At 45.2% G+C, this 19,421-nt stretch overlaps 1 protein-coding gene and 1 pseudogene across 1 annotated transcript; both read left to right on the top strand.

The window, feature by feature from the left end:
* Nucleotides 1–11,441: 11,441 nt before the first annotated feature.
* Nucleotides 11,442–15,019, top strand: LOC136531265 (L-type lectin-domain containing receptor kinase IX.1-like; annotated as a pseudogene).
* A 968-nt stretch (nucleotides 15,020–15,987) lies between these two features.
* On the top strand, nucleotides 15,988–19,088 carry LOC136531266 (L-type lectin-domain containing receptor kinase IX.1-like). Its single transcript, XM_066523933.1, has 3 exons — nucleotides 15,988–16,238; nucleotides 17,178–17,611; nucleotides 17,881–19,088. Exons 1-3 carry the CDS (start codon nucleotides 15,988–15,990, stop codon nucleotides 19,086–19,088), a joined length of 1,893 nt encoding a protein of 630 aa, XP_066380030.1.
* The last annotated feature ends 333 nt before the right edge of the window (nucleotides 19,089–19,421 follow it).

Here is a 19,421-nt window from a genome sequence, read left to right on the forward strand (position 1 = left end):
AAATTTAAAAATCACAAATTTGAACCGTCCAAACTTTCTCAAATGGAAAGTTGACCAAAACAACAATTGTAGATCTTTTTGAGCTTAACAAAATTGGTATTCAAAACTTTTCAGTTTGAAGTCATTTAGAGTTCATAATACTAGAGTCAAAGTGTTATTTTTTTATTTGACCAAATTTGACTTGGTCAAACTTGCTCAAATGAGACACTAAATGACCTCAGATGAAAAAACTTTGAATACCAAGTTTGATCATCTCAGCAAGATCTACAATTGTTACATAGATTATTTTCCCATTTGAGAAATTTTTATCAAACACTAGTCGCAACTTCTTGAATCTCATATATACTTTCTAAAACTATGTCACACACTTGTGAAATTTGAACTACATTTTGTTCAAGCTTTCTCAAATGAAAAAATGGCCTATATAAGGATTGTATATATTGATGAGCTTAACAAACTCGGTATTCAAAACTTTTCAATTTGAGACAATCTAGGGTTCCGAAAACTAGTTTGTAGGCGTCAAAATTTAAAAATCACAAATTTGAACCGTCCAAACTTTCTCAAATGGAAAGTTGACCAAAACAACAATTGTAGATCTTTTTGAGCTTAACAAACTTGGTATTCAAAACTTTTCAGTTTGAAGTCATTTAGAGTTTATAATACTAGAGTCAAAGTGTTGTTTTTTATTTGACCAAATTTGACTTGGTCAAACTTGCTCAAATGAGACACTAAATGACCTCAGATGAAAAAACTTTGAATACCAAGTTTGATCATCTCAGCAAGATCTACAATTGTGAAGTCATAACATATTACATAATATCCGTCTCTAAAACATAATATATTAAACTTGCATCGTTATATCATGCGGGCACAACAGTGAATTTCTTCTTGACGTATGACCCTTGGTTATGATCTTGTCGTAACCATGGAGTGTCTTCATCATTTAACATGATGCTTGGATCTTTCTTCACTATGAAGGGTGGAATTCGAACATTTCTTTCGTAATCTCCTGACATGTCTGACTTGTCTTCAATTCCCACTATATTTATTTTCCCAGAAAGAATTATGTGGTGCTTTGGCTCATTGATCATTGAGTTGATGTCTTCGTTTTTTCCTCTCTTTGATTTTATAGACATGTCTTTCACATAGAACACCTGACTCACATCGGCAGCAAGGACGAATGGTTCCTCTTTGTACCCAATATTGTTGAGGTCCACTGTTGTCATTCCATACTCTTTGTCGACTGTTACCCCTCCTCCGGTCAGCTTCACCCATTGGCACCGGAACAAAGGGACTTTAAAATTAGGTGCGTAGTCTAGTTCCCATATCTCTTCTATGCGGCCATAATATGTTTGTATATTCCCATTTGGATCTGTTCCATCTATGCGAACACCACTATTTTGATTAGTGCTCCTTTTATCTTGGGCAACTGTATAAAATGTATTCCCATTTATCTCGTACCCTTGGTACGTGAGGATATGCCATGATGGCTGCCTAGCCAACAAATACAGTTGCTCATCAATATTGTCATCGCCTTGACATTCTTTTCGCAACCAACTACTGAAACTTTCCATGTGCTGACGCCTAATCCAAGCTTCAGTCTTCCCTGGAAATTTGGATCGTAAGAACTCCTTATGTATCTCGATGCACGGATGCACCAATGACGAGTTCTGAAGAACTGTGTAGTGTACTTTATTGAAATAATCGTCTTCCATGCTGATATATGTTTTCTTCCCTAAAGTTCCTTTACCACTGAGTCGCCCCTCGTGTCGTGATTCGGGAACGCCAATCGGGGCAAGGTCAGGAATAAAGTCAACACAGAACTCAATGACCTCCTCTGTTCCATAGCCCTGGGCGATGCTTCCTTCAGGCTTAGAATGGACTTTCACATATTTCTTCAAGACTCCCATAAACCTCTCGAAGGGGAACATGTTATGTAAGAACACGGGTCCAAGAATACTAATCTCCTTCACCAAATGAACTAGGAGGTGTGTCATGATATTAAAGAAGGATGGAGGGAACACCAACTCAAAGCTGACAAGACATTGAACCACATCATTCTGTAGAGTAGCTAGTTCCACTGGATTAATTGCCTTCTGAAAAATTGCATTGAGGAATGCACATAGCTTCACGGTGGCTAGACGTACATATGGAGGTAGAATTCCTCTTAAAGCAACTGGAAGCAATTGCGTCATAAGCACGTGGCAGTCATGGGACTTTAAGTTTAGGAATTTCTTATCTGGCACATTTATTATACCCTTTATATTGGAGGAGAATCCCGATGGGACCTTGATGCTGCTTAGACATTCGAACATGCTGTCCCTCTCTTCTTTGCTAAGCGTGTAGCTAGCAGGACTTAAGTAATGACGTCCATCATCTGTCTTCTCTTGATGAAGGTTGTCTCGTTCTTTCATGCCCTGCAAGTCCTGGCGTGCTTCAAGTGAATCCTTTGGTTTCCCATACACACCCATGAATCCTAACAGGTTCACATAAAGATTCTTTGTCAGGTGCATCACGTCGATTGCGTTGCGGACCTCTAGGACTTGCCAATAGGGTAGCTCCCAAAAGATGGACTTCTTCTTCCACATGGGTGCGTGTCCCTTAGCATCTTTGGGAATAGATTCACTGCCTTGTCCCTTTCCAAATACTACTTTCACATCCTTGACCATTGCGAGTACATCTTCCCCGGTTCGGTTATGAGGCTTCTTCCGATGGTCTGGCTTACCTTTAAAATGCTTCCCTTTCTTTCTTACTTGGTGATTCAACGGAAGGAATCGACGATGGCCAAGGTACACGACCTTTCGACATCTTTTCAAATATATACTGTCAAGGTCATCAAAACAATGTGTGCATGCATTATATCCTTTATTTGTCTGACCTGAAAGATTACTTAAAGCAAGCCAATCATTGATTGTTACGAACAACATTGCTCGTAGGTCAAAGTGTTCTTGTTTGTACTCATCCCAGACACGTACACCTGGTTTGTTCCATAAAACTAGAAGTTCTTCAACTAATGGCTTCAGATAGACATCAATATCGTTGCTAGGTTGCCTCGGACCTTGGATGAGGATCGGCATCATAATGAACTTCCGCTTCATGCATAACCATGGAGGAAGGTTATAGATACATAGAGTAACTGGCCAAGTGCTATGACTAGTGCTCTGCTCTCCAAAAGGATTCATACCATCTGTACTTAAGGCGAACCTTAAGTTTCTAGCCTCATTTGCAAACTCTGGAAATTCCCTGTCTATCGCTCTCCACTGGGACCCATCAGCTGGGTGTCTCAGCATATTGTCTATCTTACGGTCTTCTTTATACCACCGCAATAACTTTGCATGGTCTTTATTTCTGAACAAACGTTTTAAGCATGGTATTATAGGAGCATACCACATAACCTTGGCAGGGATTTTCTTTCTAGGACGTTGTTCACCCTCGACGTCACCAGGATCATCGCGCCTGATCTTATATCGCGATGCTTTACATACCGGGCATTCATCCAAATTCTCGTATTCATTGCCATGGTAGAGGATGCAGTCATTAGGACATGCATGTATCTTCTGGATTTTTAATCCTAATGGGCAGACAACCTTTTTTGCTTCGTACGTAGTGGTGGGCAATTCATTTGGCTTCGGAAGCATCTTCTTTATGAGGTTCAATAAATTCCCAAATGCCTTGTCGGATATACCATTCTTTGCCTTCCACTGTAGCAATTCCAGTGTTGTACCTAGCTTTTTTGCCCCTCTTCGGCCGTCGGATATAGCAACTTCCTATGATCCTCAAGCATGCGCTCGAACTTAACTTTCTCTTTTTCACTTTCCCATTCTTGTTGTGCATCACGAATGGCATCGCCAAGAGCATCACCAAGATCATCTTCTACCGCTACCTCTTCTTCATCTCTGAAAGCTCTAGTTTGGTTTTGGTGAATTGATGAAACCCTAAGTGCTAACCTAGTTCATCAAGTGATCATGAGATAGGTAGCACACTTCAAGTAGAGAAGCAAATGAAGATCATAACATGACAATGGTGATAGCATGGAGATGATCAAGGGCTTAAACTTGAAGAGAAGAAAGAGAAAAACAAAAAGCTCAAGGCAAAGGTATAACTTGTAGGAGCTATTTTGTTTTGGTGATCAAGACACTTAGAGAGTGTGATCACATTTAGGTTTGATAGCCGTACTATTAAGAGGGGTGAAACTCGTATCAGAATGCGGTTATCAAAGTGCCACTAGATGCTCTAATTCATTGCATATGCATTTAAGATCTAGTGGAGTGCTAACACCCTTGATAATATTTGTGAAAATATGCTAACACATGTGCACAAGGTGTGTGCAGGGTTGAGATGGGTTTGGGTCCCTCTCTCCCTCTCGCCGAGCTTGCGAGGCGGGATTCGGCGCTTTCGGGAAAATGAAATGTCTATTTTTTATTGCGCCGGATGCAAAATTCTTGGTGGTTGGCACACTTGAGCAAGGGTGAAGAAGTAAGAGTTGAAATGGAGTTGATCGAAATGATGCTGGCGTCGGTCTACTGACCGGACGCTGGATCCAGAAGCACCGGACGCTGACTGCCTGCGTCCGGTCGCGTTGACTGTCGGTACAGTGGCTAGGGTTTACCACCGGACGCTGGCTATGTCCGGTCGAGGTGGACCGGATGCGTCCGGTCGAGGAAAACCAGGTTTCGACCCTTACTGTACTCGACCGGACGCTTAGGTTCTAGCGTCCGGTCGTGGTCGGTACCTTACTGGAAACGACCGGATGCTGGGTGTTCAGCGTCCGGTCAGTTGAAGCTGCTGCGTCCGGTCAGCGTCATAGCCGTTGAAATCTGACGAATAGCGTTTGAAGGCGATGACACGTGGCGTCCATCGGGCGACCGGACGCTGAGGGCCAGCGTCCGGTCAGTCTGACCAGAGCGTCCGGTCAGAACGTGTTTTGCCCAGTGAAGGGGTATAACGGCTCTATTTGATTGGGGCTCTATTTATAGCCCCATGGCCGGCTCAAGCTCACTCTCTTGGCCATTTCTATTGACATAGCATACTTGTGAGCTTAGCCAAAGCCCTCCCACTCATCTAGATCATTGATTCATCATCATAGTGAGATTGGGAGTGAATCCAAGTGCATTGCTTGAGTGATTGCATCTAGAGGCACTTGGTGATTGTGTTTCGCTGTGGATTTCTCTTATTACTCTTGGTGGTTGCCGCCACCTAGACGGCTTGGAGTAGCGAGGATCGTTGAGCGGAGGTGGTGATTGGCTCTAGCTCCGATCGTGGTGATTGTGTGGGGTTCTTGACCTTTCCCCGGCGGAGCGCCAAAAGGTACTCTAGTAAATTGCTTGTGGCTTGTGTGATCCTCATCTTGTGTTGGTTGTGCGGCACCCTATTGAGGGTTTGGCGAGTGATGCCAATCAGCGCGTGAACCTCCAAGTGAGTAAATCGCCACAACGAGGACTAGCTTGCCGGCAAGCAAGTGAACCTCGGTAAAAATCATTGTGTTCATCATTTGATTCTGAGGTGATTGGTCTACATTGGTATTCATCATTGTGATCGATTGGTTCCTACCACTACACGGCGGTATAACTCTCTTGCTCACTCTTACATTACCGCAAACTAGTTATCAAGCTCTTTAGTGTAGTTAGTTGTGAGAGCTTGTTTGTTTGATTAGTGTTGCTCTTTAGTTAGTCTTTGAGAGCACACTAATTTAGCTAAGTGTCATAGCTATTGTGTGGATATACACTATTCGAAATAGAATTGTGGTAGGTGGCTTGCATTTTAGTAGGCTAGCGCAACACTCGCTTCGCTGCATAATTGTCTAACATATTTTGTTAAGTGTTGTTGTAGAATTTTATTAGGCTATTCACCCCCCTCTAGCCATTAGGACCTTTCAATCTCCCCCCATTGTAGTATCATCAAAGGCACCATACTGAGCAATAATGTCATCAATGTCTAAATCTTCTCCTTCACCTTCTTCCATCATGACCCCGCTTTCTCCATGCTTAGTCCAACATATATAGTTTGATATGAAACCTGACTTAAGCAAATGTGAATGAAGACTCATTGAGCTTGAATATTCCTTTAAATTCTTACATAGGGCACATGGACAGCACATGAAACCATCCCGCTTATTTGCCTCGGCCACACCTAAGAAATAGTGCAAGCCCTCAATAAAGTCTTCGGAGCGGCGATCGGCATTGTACATCCAATGACGTGACATAATCTGTATTACACGACAAATTATGAAAACCTTGAACATAATTTAGTATTTTATTACACAACATAAATGACACACACACGGTTGATTAATTAACTAAGTCTGGCTATAACGTAAGCAATCCCAACTATCACTAAACAAACTAAAACTACAATGCACTTCAGTAACATAATTATTTCGTGATCGTACGCAACTAAAACAGACAAATCATTCTTCTGTTGAATATCAATAAGCTTCTCCTGCTGGCTCACTGCCTCATCAGCAGCAGCCGCTACCTTAAGCGCACCCAAATTCTGCACGTATGTAGCATAATCTTCCTCCCAGTACCAACCATCGCATCCATTGCCCTCCCACTGTAATTAAAGCCAAAAAATATTTAGTCAAAAATATTCAAGAAAAGGAAGTCAATTAGCCATAAAGATAAAATGCGTAAGAAACTCACATCGCGATCCGGACACTTGTAGAAAACACGACCCTTGTTGGGTCCCTGTCTCTTGACTCGGTACTCCATCACAATCTTCTGCTTACACTTGCCACAGATAATGAGAGGGAGTTCTGGCCTCAGTCGTTTCGCAACCGAACGAGAGGCCGATGATCCGGTACCAGTTGTCATCTACTTTCTATACTTATTTTTGCAAACTAGTGTAAATTTCATATTTTCTAAAATAATATATTTAAACAAAACTAGTACGGATTTCATATGTTTCAATAAATAACCATCCATACTAGTTGACCTTGCTTACGTGATCATCTCGGCCAGCATTTCTCCACCGGATGGCACCGTACTTGGCCAATGAAGAGCTCCGATTCTACGAGAAAGGGAACACGGTCTTCCACGACCATTGCCGCTCTCCCTCGTAGCATCAAAGTTCCTCCTTGACGTCCGTTACCGCTCGGCAGAGAACATGTTGGCCGAGCTGAACACGGTCCGCAAGTTCAATTAGTACGGATTTTCTATAATTTTCTAACTATTTACTAAGTTTTTCATTTCATGGAAAATTTAATTCTAAAAAAAGGCATGATTTCTAAGTAGTTCATTTCATGGAAAAAATAATTCTAAGTGACCTGCTTGATATCGGCGAGCTCGCGGACGTTTAGGTTGCCGAGGATAGTAACATTTGTAGATGACATTTGTAGGTCTGAAGTTATCAAATATCCATCAAATTATAGCTCAAAAACATGTTTCAATAAATAACCATCCGTACTAGTTGACCTTGCTTACGTGATCAACTCGGCGATCATTTCTCCACCGGACGGCACCGTACTTGGCCAAGGAAGAGCTCCGATTCTACGAGAAAGGGAACACGGTCTTCCACGACCGTTGCCGCTCTCCCTCGTAGAATCAAAGCTCCTCCTTGACGTCCGTTACCGCTCGGCAGAGAACATGCTCACCGACTTGAACACGGTCCGCAAGTTCAACTAGTACGGATTTTCTACAATTTTCTAACTATTTTCTAAGTTTCTCATTTCATGGAAAATTTAATTCTAAAGAATAAAAGGCATGATTTCTAAGTAGTTCATTTCATGGAAAAAATAATTCTAAGTGACCTGCTCGATATCGGCAAGCTCGCAGACGTTTAGGTTGCCGAGGATAGTAACATTTGTAGATGACATTTGTAGGTCTGAAGTTATCAAATATCCATCAAATTATAGCTCAAAAACATGTTTCAATAAATAACCATCCGTACTAGTTGACCTTGCTTACGTGATCAACTCGGCGAGCATTTCTCCACCGGACGGCACCATACTTGGCCAAGGAAGAGCTCCGATTCTACGAGAAAGGGAACACGGTCTTCCACGCCGTTGCCGCTCTCCCTCTTAGAATCAAAGCTCCTCCTTGACGTCCGTTACCGCTCGGCAGAGAACATGCTCGCCGAGCTGAACACGGTCCGTAAGTTCAACTAGTATGGATTTTCTACAATTTTCTAAGTTTACATATAAAATCATAATAAAGTCCAACATATAAAGTTACACATGCATCTACATCACAAAATAAGATAAGCTACTGATAAAACATAAGAGGATTAAGTTTGTTACCTCCAAAATCGAAGAGCAACACCAATGGAGGGGGAGAGAGCAAGAACAACAGCAAGCTGAAAAACAGAGGCAGTGAGTTTGAATGGAATGGCTCGGGCTCGGAGAGGAAGAAATGAGCTGAATTATAGGCTGGGATTATTAGTCCCGGTTAGGGGTCCAAACCGGAACTAAAGATTAATCTTTATTCCCGGGGCATCACCCAAACCAGGACTAAAATCTTTAGTCCCGACTGGTATTACTACCTTTAGTCCCGGTTGGTAATACCAGCCGGGACTAAAGACCCCTGCTCCGCGGACGACCGTTGGGCAGGGACCTTTAGTCCCCAACCGGGACTAAAGGGTCCTTTAGTTCCGGGGGCAAAAAATGCCGAAGCTAATACCAAATTGGGACATCGTTCTAAAGTCTGTTCTCTAGTAGTGGAGCCAGGACTAAGAAGGACGATAGGAACCAGTAGCAAGGGATCAAGAAAAAAAAGGCGATGGCTTCACGTCGACATCCTTCTATGGTGAGAAAAAAGACGTGTTGTGTGATGCATGCATCTGCCTGACTTGCACCTGTATACGTCTAGCGAGCAAGCAGGTCATTCACGCATCGATCTGTAATCGGCAAGTATCTGCAAGAGGGGCGGCCATAAGCCCATAATAAGCACGGGACAAACACTAGCCCCCGGTGCGTTCATGTGCTGCGTTCATGGCATCTACATCGACATTGGCACCAGCTGGATAGATCTACAGACTAAAGGTGTGGCCATCTTGCTAGATCCGATAATTACAATTTAATTTCTCTCCTAAGATGTACTGAATTTTGCCATCCCATAACTACTGTTTAGTTTGTCTTCTCCGAGTACTTATTCCATACTGCTTATAGGTGAGATTAGACCAGGGAAAGAATTGTGAAAAATGAAAGCAAGAGTCTTAGATTACTTTGAATCAATAAGTCTTCTTGATATAATAACCCTTATTGACCTTGACTTATAATATTTTTGTTCAATTTAATATAAATTCGTTAGCTTACTTCGAGTTTACATGTTAATGATGCTAGAAAATTAGGAGACCATGATTCATGGAGTTATCGAGAAAGCCTATATGAAAAAACTCAAACCCCCACAAATATTAAAGATAAATAACTAATCCCATAATAATTCTTTTATAACTTATCCGGACCCTTTATGTTTGCATCCAAATTAACCATACCAAAATTACACCAAAATTATCCATCTCAACCGTTGTAAAAAAAATAACACAAACCTATCAAATCTATATGTAAATGCTAATATATGCTATTATGAAATAATTTAACATCCATACCAATATTAAGTTAAAACTATGCATAAAGCTATGTTCCACTATGTAGACTAAGGACACATATCATTAGCAAATGATATACCAATGACCCTTACGCTTCACTTTAAGTCATATTAATACTCATGATAATAAATTTTGCAAGTTGTTATCGTCTTGAAAAAAAAGAATAAACAATTTGATTGGAACATTATATCATATGAATAAAAGTATTATAATTCCAAGTATTATTTGTTCACTAAATCAATATCAATGCAATATAAAAAATTCCACATCTTAAGTGCCGTGGTGCAAGCTGAAACAACTATTATGGGTATTCTAAAAACTTAAGGGTAGCCTAGGACCTAAATTTTTTTAATAAAATAAAAAATGAAAAATTTGAATAAGCGATATAGTAAGCATTGGAATTTCAAATTAACACATGACCAAAAGCTGAAAGCTAAAAAAGAGATTTTTATGATATTACATAAAGTGATAGGAGTCTATATATTTAAGTCTATGTTTCAACTAAACATGTATCATGCTAGAAAAAAAATCCTAGAAAATATTATTAATGAAACCGCTAGAAATAAAAAAGATGATCATATAATTCTTAAAAAGCCTAAAACATTTTACCGTCAAATTGTCCGACTATAATCACCATCGTAAATAATAGTTGTTGTATATGAGAAATTAATGAGCTCAAAACTTTGGAAAAAGAATCAAAATTCAGGTCCATGTCGTCAAAATATAGATTACAACTAAAGTCAACATAGTTTAAGCAAATGTTTCAACTAAATGTATATTGATAAACAGAGGTGCTTTCAAAAGAAAAAAAACCAATAGATATGGACGGAAAGGACATAAAAATCAATAATTGATATATTATCAAAATTGAATGTAAACTATAGAGTACCTATTATAGCTATTATAGTGAAGAGAGAAAAAAAATATTTGATATATGTATTTTTTATTAGTTAGTGTCTCTTAAGATTCTAACCCGTGCGAGAGCATGGGCCGGTGAACTAGTATAACAAATGATCCACTAGTGAAAGTGAGATGTATCAAACTTGCCCGAAGACTCAGGCTCGCAAGACTCACGCCAAAATATTTATCAAATGTCGGCGACTGGGTGTATCCGAAGGGCTCCAGGGTTATTTTATTTCCACAGGACATATATATACTTGGCCGCCCCAAGCTCTAACCAGAAATTGCATTGGCCCTTCGATATTCTTTGGTCCTTTTCAGGTACGTACGTTCTTAGCAAGTTGTGCTGTAACGAGACCAAGCCATCAAATGGTAACTACCAGCTGGCTGATTTTGTGAGACGACGACAGCCGTGTAACTTCTGGTGCAAGGAATATAATAGCACTGTGTCGTCGAAGTCGTCTCAGAGAAACATATCCACACATCATGGGGTCGGTGTGTGTACTAGTATAGTATGTAGCTAGCTTAGTATACGTGCATCCATTTCATATATGCTTACAGCACTTTTTTTTCCTCGAACGCGCAAAAGATTTGCGCGTCTTTGTCATTAAGAAGAAAAATAGTACGGATTACAACGACACGCCACTGATGATACACTAGGGGAAAAACTGTTATACAATCGGTTCCGTCTACCCTATCAGAAGGCAATTATTAGCTATTACTCTCTAATCAACTACCTAGCCAACACCGTCGTTCAGACGCGGGGGCTCGCGCGGCTTGGGCGGCGACCCGATCGCCTCGGGCCCTCTCCCAGCATGAGCACCCGCAAAGCCCCTCTATGTGAGGGGTCGGCGTCCTCGTGAAAGACGCTGTCGCGTAGGCCTCCTTAGCATCATCCTCTACTTGAGAGATCATTATTATGTCCTTGGAAATAAACCTCAGCTCTCTTCTGAGATCGATCGATCGAGCAAACATTTCCAATAGAGTACACGTATATGATGTCGAGCTGCCGTGCCTCCCTCCTCGCCGTCCTGTGCATCATCCTCTACGACTGTACCCATGTCCCTCGCGCTGGCTGCCTCTCCTTCAACCTCAGCTTCTCTGAACCCCAAAGCCTAGCTGATCTCGATCGGTTGATATACTGCACCGGCGACGCGTACCTCACTCTAGACACGCTTGAGCTCACGCGGCGGAGCAGGAGGACCAACGACAGCACCGGCCGGGCCACGTACACGCAGCCAGTGCGGCTATGGGACGCAGCTACCGGCGAGATGGCCAGCTTCACCACTAGCTTCGACTTCCAGATCACTCTGGACGACGCGAGCACCATCGTCACTCCCGGCGACGGCGGGATGGCCTTCTTGCTCAGCCATCATGTCGAGTCTGGTATACCCCCCGGGAGCTTCGGGGGCAGCTTGGGCCTCCTCCCGTACGCCACCAACGGCACCGGCGACACCACCATGGTCGCCGTCGAGTTCGACACCTATCGCAACCAGCAGCTATACGGCGACATCAGCGGCAACCACGTGGCCATCGACGTCAACTCCCTCAACTCCACGGCGGTCACCGACACCACCTCGCCGACCAGGAACCTCACGTCCGGTTACAAGATGATGGCAACCGTGAGGTACGAGAATGTTACCAAGTTCCTGGCCGTCGAGCTCACCATCAACGGCGACACGTCCTACTACGTCAACGCCACTGTTGATCTCAAGAGCTACCTTCCCGAGCATGTCGCTATCGGCTTCTCGGCAGCGACTGGCGGTGGTGGCGAGCAGCACCAGATACTGTCATGGTCATTCATATCCACTCTGCAGGAGAAACAGGTAGCACAAGCACCGCCGCCACCGCCACCGCCACCGCCACCGCCACCGCCACCGCCACCGCCGCCGCCGCCGCTTCATCAGTCACCTGAAATCGTCCAGCATCCCAAGACGAGGTCAGTAGGACGAACCCAGATAGTAATCTCCGTGCTAGCGGCTGTGCTAGGAGTGTTTCTCTTGGCATGTGCAGCCGTGCTTGTATGGCGGCACAAACGACACAAGAAACCACCAAATGAAGAAACCAGTGACAGCGACTGTGAAGGAGAACAACGACACGGCAGGGCCGAGCTCGAGAGAGGGGTGGCTGGCCCTAGGCGATACGCGTACCGCGAGCTGGTGGCCGCCACCAACAACTTCGCCGAAGATGGCAAGCTCGGCCGCGGTGGCTTCGGAAGCGTCTACAGGGGTAAGCTCGCCGTTGCCGGCGAAGAGCGCCCGGTGGCCATCAAGATGTTCTCATCGGAGTCGTCGGCGCAGGGGAGGAAGGAGTTCGAGGCGGAGGTGAGGATCATCAGCCGTCTCAAGCATCGAAACCTTGTGAGGCTCTTGGGGTGGTGCGACAGTCGTCGCAATGGCCTCCTGCTCGTCTACGAGTTGGTTGCCAAAGGCAGCCTCGACACGCATCTCCACAGCAGCGACGACAGCGAGAGCTTTTTGACGTGGCCAGAAAGGTAAACAACACATTTAACCAACCTTAATACTTATCATGCATAGATAGAATGATAGACTAGTAATAATAAGCGACATATATACTCCTTCCGTCAAATTGAGATTATCGTTTTGGACTCCGTACCATTTTATTTGACCATTCGTCTTATTCAAAAAAAAATTGTACAAATATTATTTACTTTATTATGACTTATTTTATCACCAGAGATACTTTAATAATGATTTATTTATTTTATGATTTGTAAAAAAAGTTGAATAAAATAAATGGTCAAACACGATACTCTAAAGTCAAAAACGACAATCTCTATGGAACGGATAGAGTAAGTGCTAGAAGATACATGGATAAACTCAGCATATCATTCCGGGTCAGTGAGTTGCCATAGTGTTGGGGAGTGCAAGACGGTGGCTACTAGACAGAGGTGTTCTGGGTGTCAAAAGAAAATGTTTGGAAGTCGGCTTAGGAAGTTAGAAGTTGCGCATCGGTTGTTTTTGGGGGCCAAGTTGTTATAGCCTGTTGTTGTGCCCCTAGATTATGAGTAGTCCGTTTAGTTCTTTTCGTCTAACTTGACAGTCTATCAAACCTGGGAAGTTGTTTGCGCCGCTTGCGCATATATTTCTTTCCTATGGCAGCCATGTTCGGGACCTTTCCAAAAACAAAAAAAAACTCAGCATATCTGGCCCCATGGTTATTGAAGTTGTTTATATTTGGTCCTCTAATTTGACAAGGTTTATACAAATACGGTACATCCTTCTTAAATTTTGTCTTGCTGTAATACTTTATAGTTACAAAATTACTCTATATGTAATTTTATCCATATTTGTTCTCCTTGCATTGATCCTCCATGTTTACTGATATGTTTTGATGGTCTGTTTACTTGATATGTGTTTAGTTGCAATTTTAGCTTAATTAAGCTACGTGTGTTTGAAATTAAAATATATATATGTGACGCAATGGTGACACTTAACACCGGTGCTATGTATTTGACTTGTAAATCGAAATGGTCATCACTTCATGCATATATGTATATGATTTGTATATATAGTGACATGTATGCACGCATAACATAGTTCATTTTTTCTATATTAGTAATAATGATAGAAGAGAGTATATTGAGAAGATTATAGAAGTATTTAAAAAAACTATAATAACAAGGGTTACTTTATTAGGTTTTTTTAGAGGTGGTTAATTTCTTAGATAAAAATTTAGAATGTTTCTTATATTATTTTTTCATAATAACATAAATGGTTACTTTGATAAATGGTTCGATGATTATGATTGTTGTGAGAATTTTCATGCTAGCTTTATCTCTTTTTACCAACCACTGATTGATTTATAAGGTACATACACATAGGTACCAGATTATCCTTGGCTTGGGATCAGCGCTGCGGTATCTCCATCAGGACTGGGAGCAGTGTGTGGTGCACGGTGACATCAAACCAAGCAACATCATGCTGGACGAGTCTCTCGGCACCAGGCTTGGCGACTTTGGCCTGGCCCGGCTCGGCGATCACGGCGCACGGTGGCACACCACCAGGGCCGTGATGGGCACGGCGGGGTACATCGACCCAGAGTTCGTCAACACGCTCCACCCGAGCACCTACTCCGACGTCTACAGCTTCGGTGTTGTCCTCCTCGAGATCGTCTCCGGGCGGTGCCCCGTCATCCTGCTGGAAGGCTGCGCGCACTTTGTCCTGGTCAAGTGGATGTGGGGCCTCTATGGCCGGAACGCGATCCTCGACGCGGCGGATGAGCGGCTGAGGTCCGGCGACCAGGCCGACGATAGGTGCATGGAGAGGGTGCTCGTTGTTGGGCTGTGGTGCGCGCATCCTGACCAGAGCGAACGGCCATCCATTGAGCAGGCCATGCACGTCCTGCAGTCGGAGGACGCTAGGCTCCCGACGCTCACACCGCAGATGTACAGAACGGTGTCGGAGTTTGCCGTCACTGGACGTGCTATCGGCGCGGCACCTTGTCCGTTCAGAGCTCCTCTTCCGCGACCACGGCGACAACCGGTGGCCACTCCAAGATCTCTTCCAAGTCAGCATCCTCTCCCTTGCTTTGAGATTTAAAAGAGTTGGCTTGATTTGCATTCATCACTGTTGTATGGGCTGCCTCTGGTCTATGGGCGTCTTTGTGTATTATATATTGACTGTAAAATTACTTTTTTGCACTTTCATTACCGTTATACTTCTGCGCTTTAAAACAATCATCCGTTGTGTAGTTCTTCACTTAAAGCAAGCATCTTTTGTAAATTGTGTTTTTTACATTCTGAGCCTCTCCCCCGTCGTCGGTGGCCACTCCATCCCCGAAGTCCACGCCCCCCTCCCCCCTCCCCCACCCCAAAAAAAACTTCGGTGGCCGCTGCGGCCCAGTGTCCACGTCTCTGCTCCTCCTTTCCTTCACCTTGCCGCACACCCATGAATGGCCTCCATGGTTCTCCGTCCTAGAGCTCTGGGGATCAACAAGCCCTTCCCCCAAGCACTACCGCCACTGGCGGCAACCATTGTCACCGCTCTGCCCCCCCCGCGTTGTTTGGGCACTGTGTGGCCATCCGCTCTACCCATGAGTCACCTGTCACCGGCTCCTCTTGGGCGAGGCAGGATAGGCTCTCGTTCTCGGATTCAGACATGTCCTCTGATGAGCCTATGAGCCTCCCTCCCCTGCTCCGGTCAAGGGAAATGGAAAGGAACGAAGTTGCCGCTACATGCCTGCACCGTCATCGCACCTGCCACCGTCAGGATGCAGGGAGCCATTGGCTTCATGGCAGATGTTCCCTCTTCATTTAATGTCTGAAACGTTTCCTACCATGCACAAAATTTTGCTTATGTTGCCACACAGTTTGGGTGCACTATCAAATCCGTCCAGTATGACAATGGTCATGATTTCAACAACACCACATCCTGATAGGAAGGGCCGAAATGTTGCCAGCATTGATGTGGCCCTTAACCCACCTCCGGCGCCCACCATCTGGTCGGATCTGCTGCTTCGGTTGACGTCTCGTCTCCGGCTGCTGTCAACAGCACCACGGCCACCTCTCCACCAATCACCTCTATGACGCCAGTTGCTCCCAGCAACTCACCTGTGGCACTGTCGTCGCGCGATCCTCTTCCTCCAATGGATGTCCTAGTTACTCCGCCTGTTAATGACCATGTCATGGACACTCGCGGCAAGCGGGGCTTCCATCTTCCAGTGCAACGGCTCAACCTCCATGCCATGACGCTCTCTCCCATTCAGAAGATGTATCATGGTGCTCTTGCCAATCCTAATTGGCGGGATGCTATGATTGAGGAGTTCCTTGCTCTGTAGCACAATGATACTTGGGATCTGGTTCTTTGCCCTCATGGTGCCAATGTGGTTACGGGCAAGTGGGTTTATCACCGCAAGTTGGGTTTGTTTGGGGGTTTACTCAATGCCTCAATATTGACTATGATGAGACTTCAGCCCAGTGGTTAAGCCAACGACTGTCAGAACGGTTCTTAACGTTGCATTATCTCATCAGTGGCCTATTCATTAGTTGGATGTGAAAAATGCTTTTCTTCATAGAACCTTGCAGGAGACCATGTATTATGAATAGACGTCTGGATTTCCCTACTCCACTCACCTCGGCTATGTCTGTCGCGCGAATAAGTCTCTTTATGGTCTGAAGAAGGCGCCCCGTGTGTGGTACAATCGGTTCGCCTCTCATATTCTCTCCATGGGGTTTGTTGGTGGCTGGTGCCTTGTCTGACACTTGCCTTCTTGTCTATCGCCATGGTGCTGACACGGCATACCTACTGCTCTATGTCAATGATATTGTGCTCACTACTTCGTTTGAGTCTCTACTTTGTTACATTATTGCTGCTTTGACCTAGGAGTTCTCGATGGAGAATCTTGTCCCTTTGCATCATTTCCTGGGAGTTTCTGTTGCCCATCGTGCTGGTGGACTTTTTCTCTCTCAGCAGCAGTATATGGTTGACATCCTTGCTCGGGCCGGTATGTCTGATTGCAAGCCTTGCACTACACTTGCCGACACTCATGCCAAAGTTTCCGGTGATGGTGCCCCAGTGTCTGATGGCATCGACTATATCGTGCTCTTGCTGGTGCTCTGCACTACCTGACTTTCACCGGACCCAATATTGCCTATGCTGTCTAGCAGGTGTGTCTTCATATGCACAGTCCGTGTGAGACTCATCTTGCTCTGATCAAGCAGATCCTCCAATATATTCGTGGCACCATCGACTTTGGACTATATGCGGATCCAGTTTAGTCGAGTTTGACACCTTTCAGAATGCGGAATACTACGATCCAAGCAACGACCATGTTGGAATCGACGTCAATAACCTCGTCTCCACGGAATACACCAACACCACTTGGCCCAACACCCTGACGTCCAATTTCACCAAGATGGCCACTGTCAGCTACGACAATGTCACTCAGTTGCTAGCTGTCCATGTCAAGATCGGCGATAAACTGTACAACGTCAGCATGTCAGTTGACCTGAGGAACTACCTGCCACAGTTTGTTGCCGTGGGCTTCTCAGCGGCGACTGGTGTGATAAGCGAGCTGAACGGCCAGAGCCAGATATTATCATGGTCATTCAGCTCCACTATGGAACCCAAGCAGCAAAAGCAACCCCAGAAGAATAGTACCATTCTGCTGGTCTCTGTGCTAGTGCCTCTTCTCTTTCTGTTGGCATGTGCAGCTGTGGGCAGAAACGAAGGCCCCGTTTGGGACAGCTTCAACCGGCTTCGGCCTATCTGACAAAACACTGTAGCAACACTGTAGCAAAAAGCTGGTTTTCTCTCTCCTGCTTTTTCCTCTCACTGTAGCAAAACCACTGTAGCGCGCGGGGAGAAGCCAGGAAAACTAGCTTGTGCGGCTTTGATGAACAGTGACGGCGTCAGTGAGAGGGGGAGGGGAGGAGAGAGGAAACCGGCTTTTGCTACAGTGTTTTCGTCAGAAAAGCCGGAGCCGCCGCGAGCCGTGCCAAACGGGGCCGAAGATCCGGAGGAAGCGGCGATAGCGACTATGAAGAGGAAGATGATAGGATCGAGCTGGAGAAAGGAGTGGCTGCTAGCGGCCCCAAGCGATACACATACCGCGAGCTGGCTGCCGCCACCAACAACTTCGCCGAGGATTACAAGCTTGGTCGTGGTGGCTTCGGAAGCGTCTACCGGGGTATGCTCGACGTTGCCGGCGAAGAGCGCCTGGTGCCGGTGGCCATCAAGATGTTATCACCGGAGTCATCCGAGCAGGGGACAAAGGAGTTCGAAGCAGAGGTGAGGATCATCAGCCGGCTCAAGCATCGCAACCTTGTGCCGCAGCTCCTGGGCTGGTGCGATAGTCGTCGCAACGGCCTCCTGCTCGTCAACGAGCTGGTGGCCAAAGGCAGCCTCGACAAGCATCTCCACAACAGCGAGAGCTTTCTGACGTGGCCACAAAGGTACCACATCATCCTTGGCTTGGGATCCGCGCTGCGGTATCTTCATCAGGAGTGGGAGCAGTGCGTCGTGCACGGCGATATCAAACCCAGCAACATCATGCTGGATGAGTCCCTCAGCACCAGGCTCGGCGACTTTGGTCTGGCCAGGCTCGGTGACCATGGCGCATGGTGGCACACCACCAAGGCCGTGATGGGCACGGCAGGGTACATCGACCCGGAGTTCGTCAACACGCACCACCCGAGCACCTACTCTGACGTCTATAGCTTCGGCATCGTCCTCCTCGAGATCGTCTCCGGCCGGTGCCCCGTGATCCTGCTTGAAGGACGTGCGCACTTCGTCCTGGTCAAGTGGATGTGGGGTCTGTACGGCCGGAACGCGATCCTTGACGCGGCGGACAAGCGGCTGAGGGCCGCCGGCGACGAGGCTGATGACAGGTGCATGGAGAGGGTGCTCGTCGTCGGACTGTGGTGCGCGCATCCTGACCAGAGCGAGCAGCCGTCCATCGCGCAGGCCATGCATGTTCTGCAGTCGGAGGACGCCAGGCTTCCAGAGCTCACGCCTCAGATGTACAGGACGGTGTCTGAGTTCGCCGTCACTGGACGTGCTGTCGACGCATTGTCCGTTCAGAGCTCCTCTTCCACGACCACGATGACAACCGGCGGCCATTCCAAGCTCTCTGCCGAGTCGGCGTCCTCGGCCTTGCTCCGGGATTCAAAAGAGTTGGCTTGATTTACATCCAATGGCGACTGTGAGTTAATTATATATTGACTGTAAAATTACTTTTTTTCAGGTACATTCATCATTGTTGTACTTCTTGACTTATAAAAAACAAACATTTGTCGTAGTTCTTCACTTAAAGCAACCATCTTTGTAAAATGTGTTTTTAGTTTTTTTACATCAACACAGAGTATCATTACGGCGTTGTTTGGAAAGGCTTAAATTCTTGGAAAAGTCAGTTTTTCCTTACCTCCCAACGGAGGCTTCCATTTGAGTTAGCAATCTAATTAAGTTTTGACAATTTTTTTTTTGAATTTAAGTTTTGGCAATTAGGAGTCATGTTAC

The sequence above is a fragment of the Miscanthus floridulus genome, unplaced genomic scaffold, assembly GCF_019320115.1.
Source record: "Miscanthus floridulus cultivar M001 unplaced genomic scaffold, ASM1932011v1 fs_313_1, whole genome shotgun sequence".
Classification (NCBI taxonomy): domain Eukaryota; kingdom Viridiplantae; phylum Streptophyta; class Magnoliopsida; order Poales; family Poaceae; genus Miscanthus; species Miscanthus floridulus.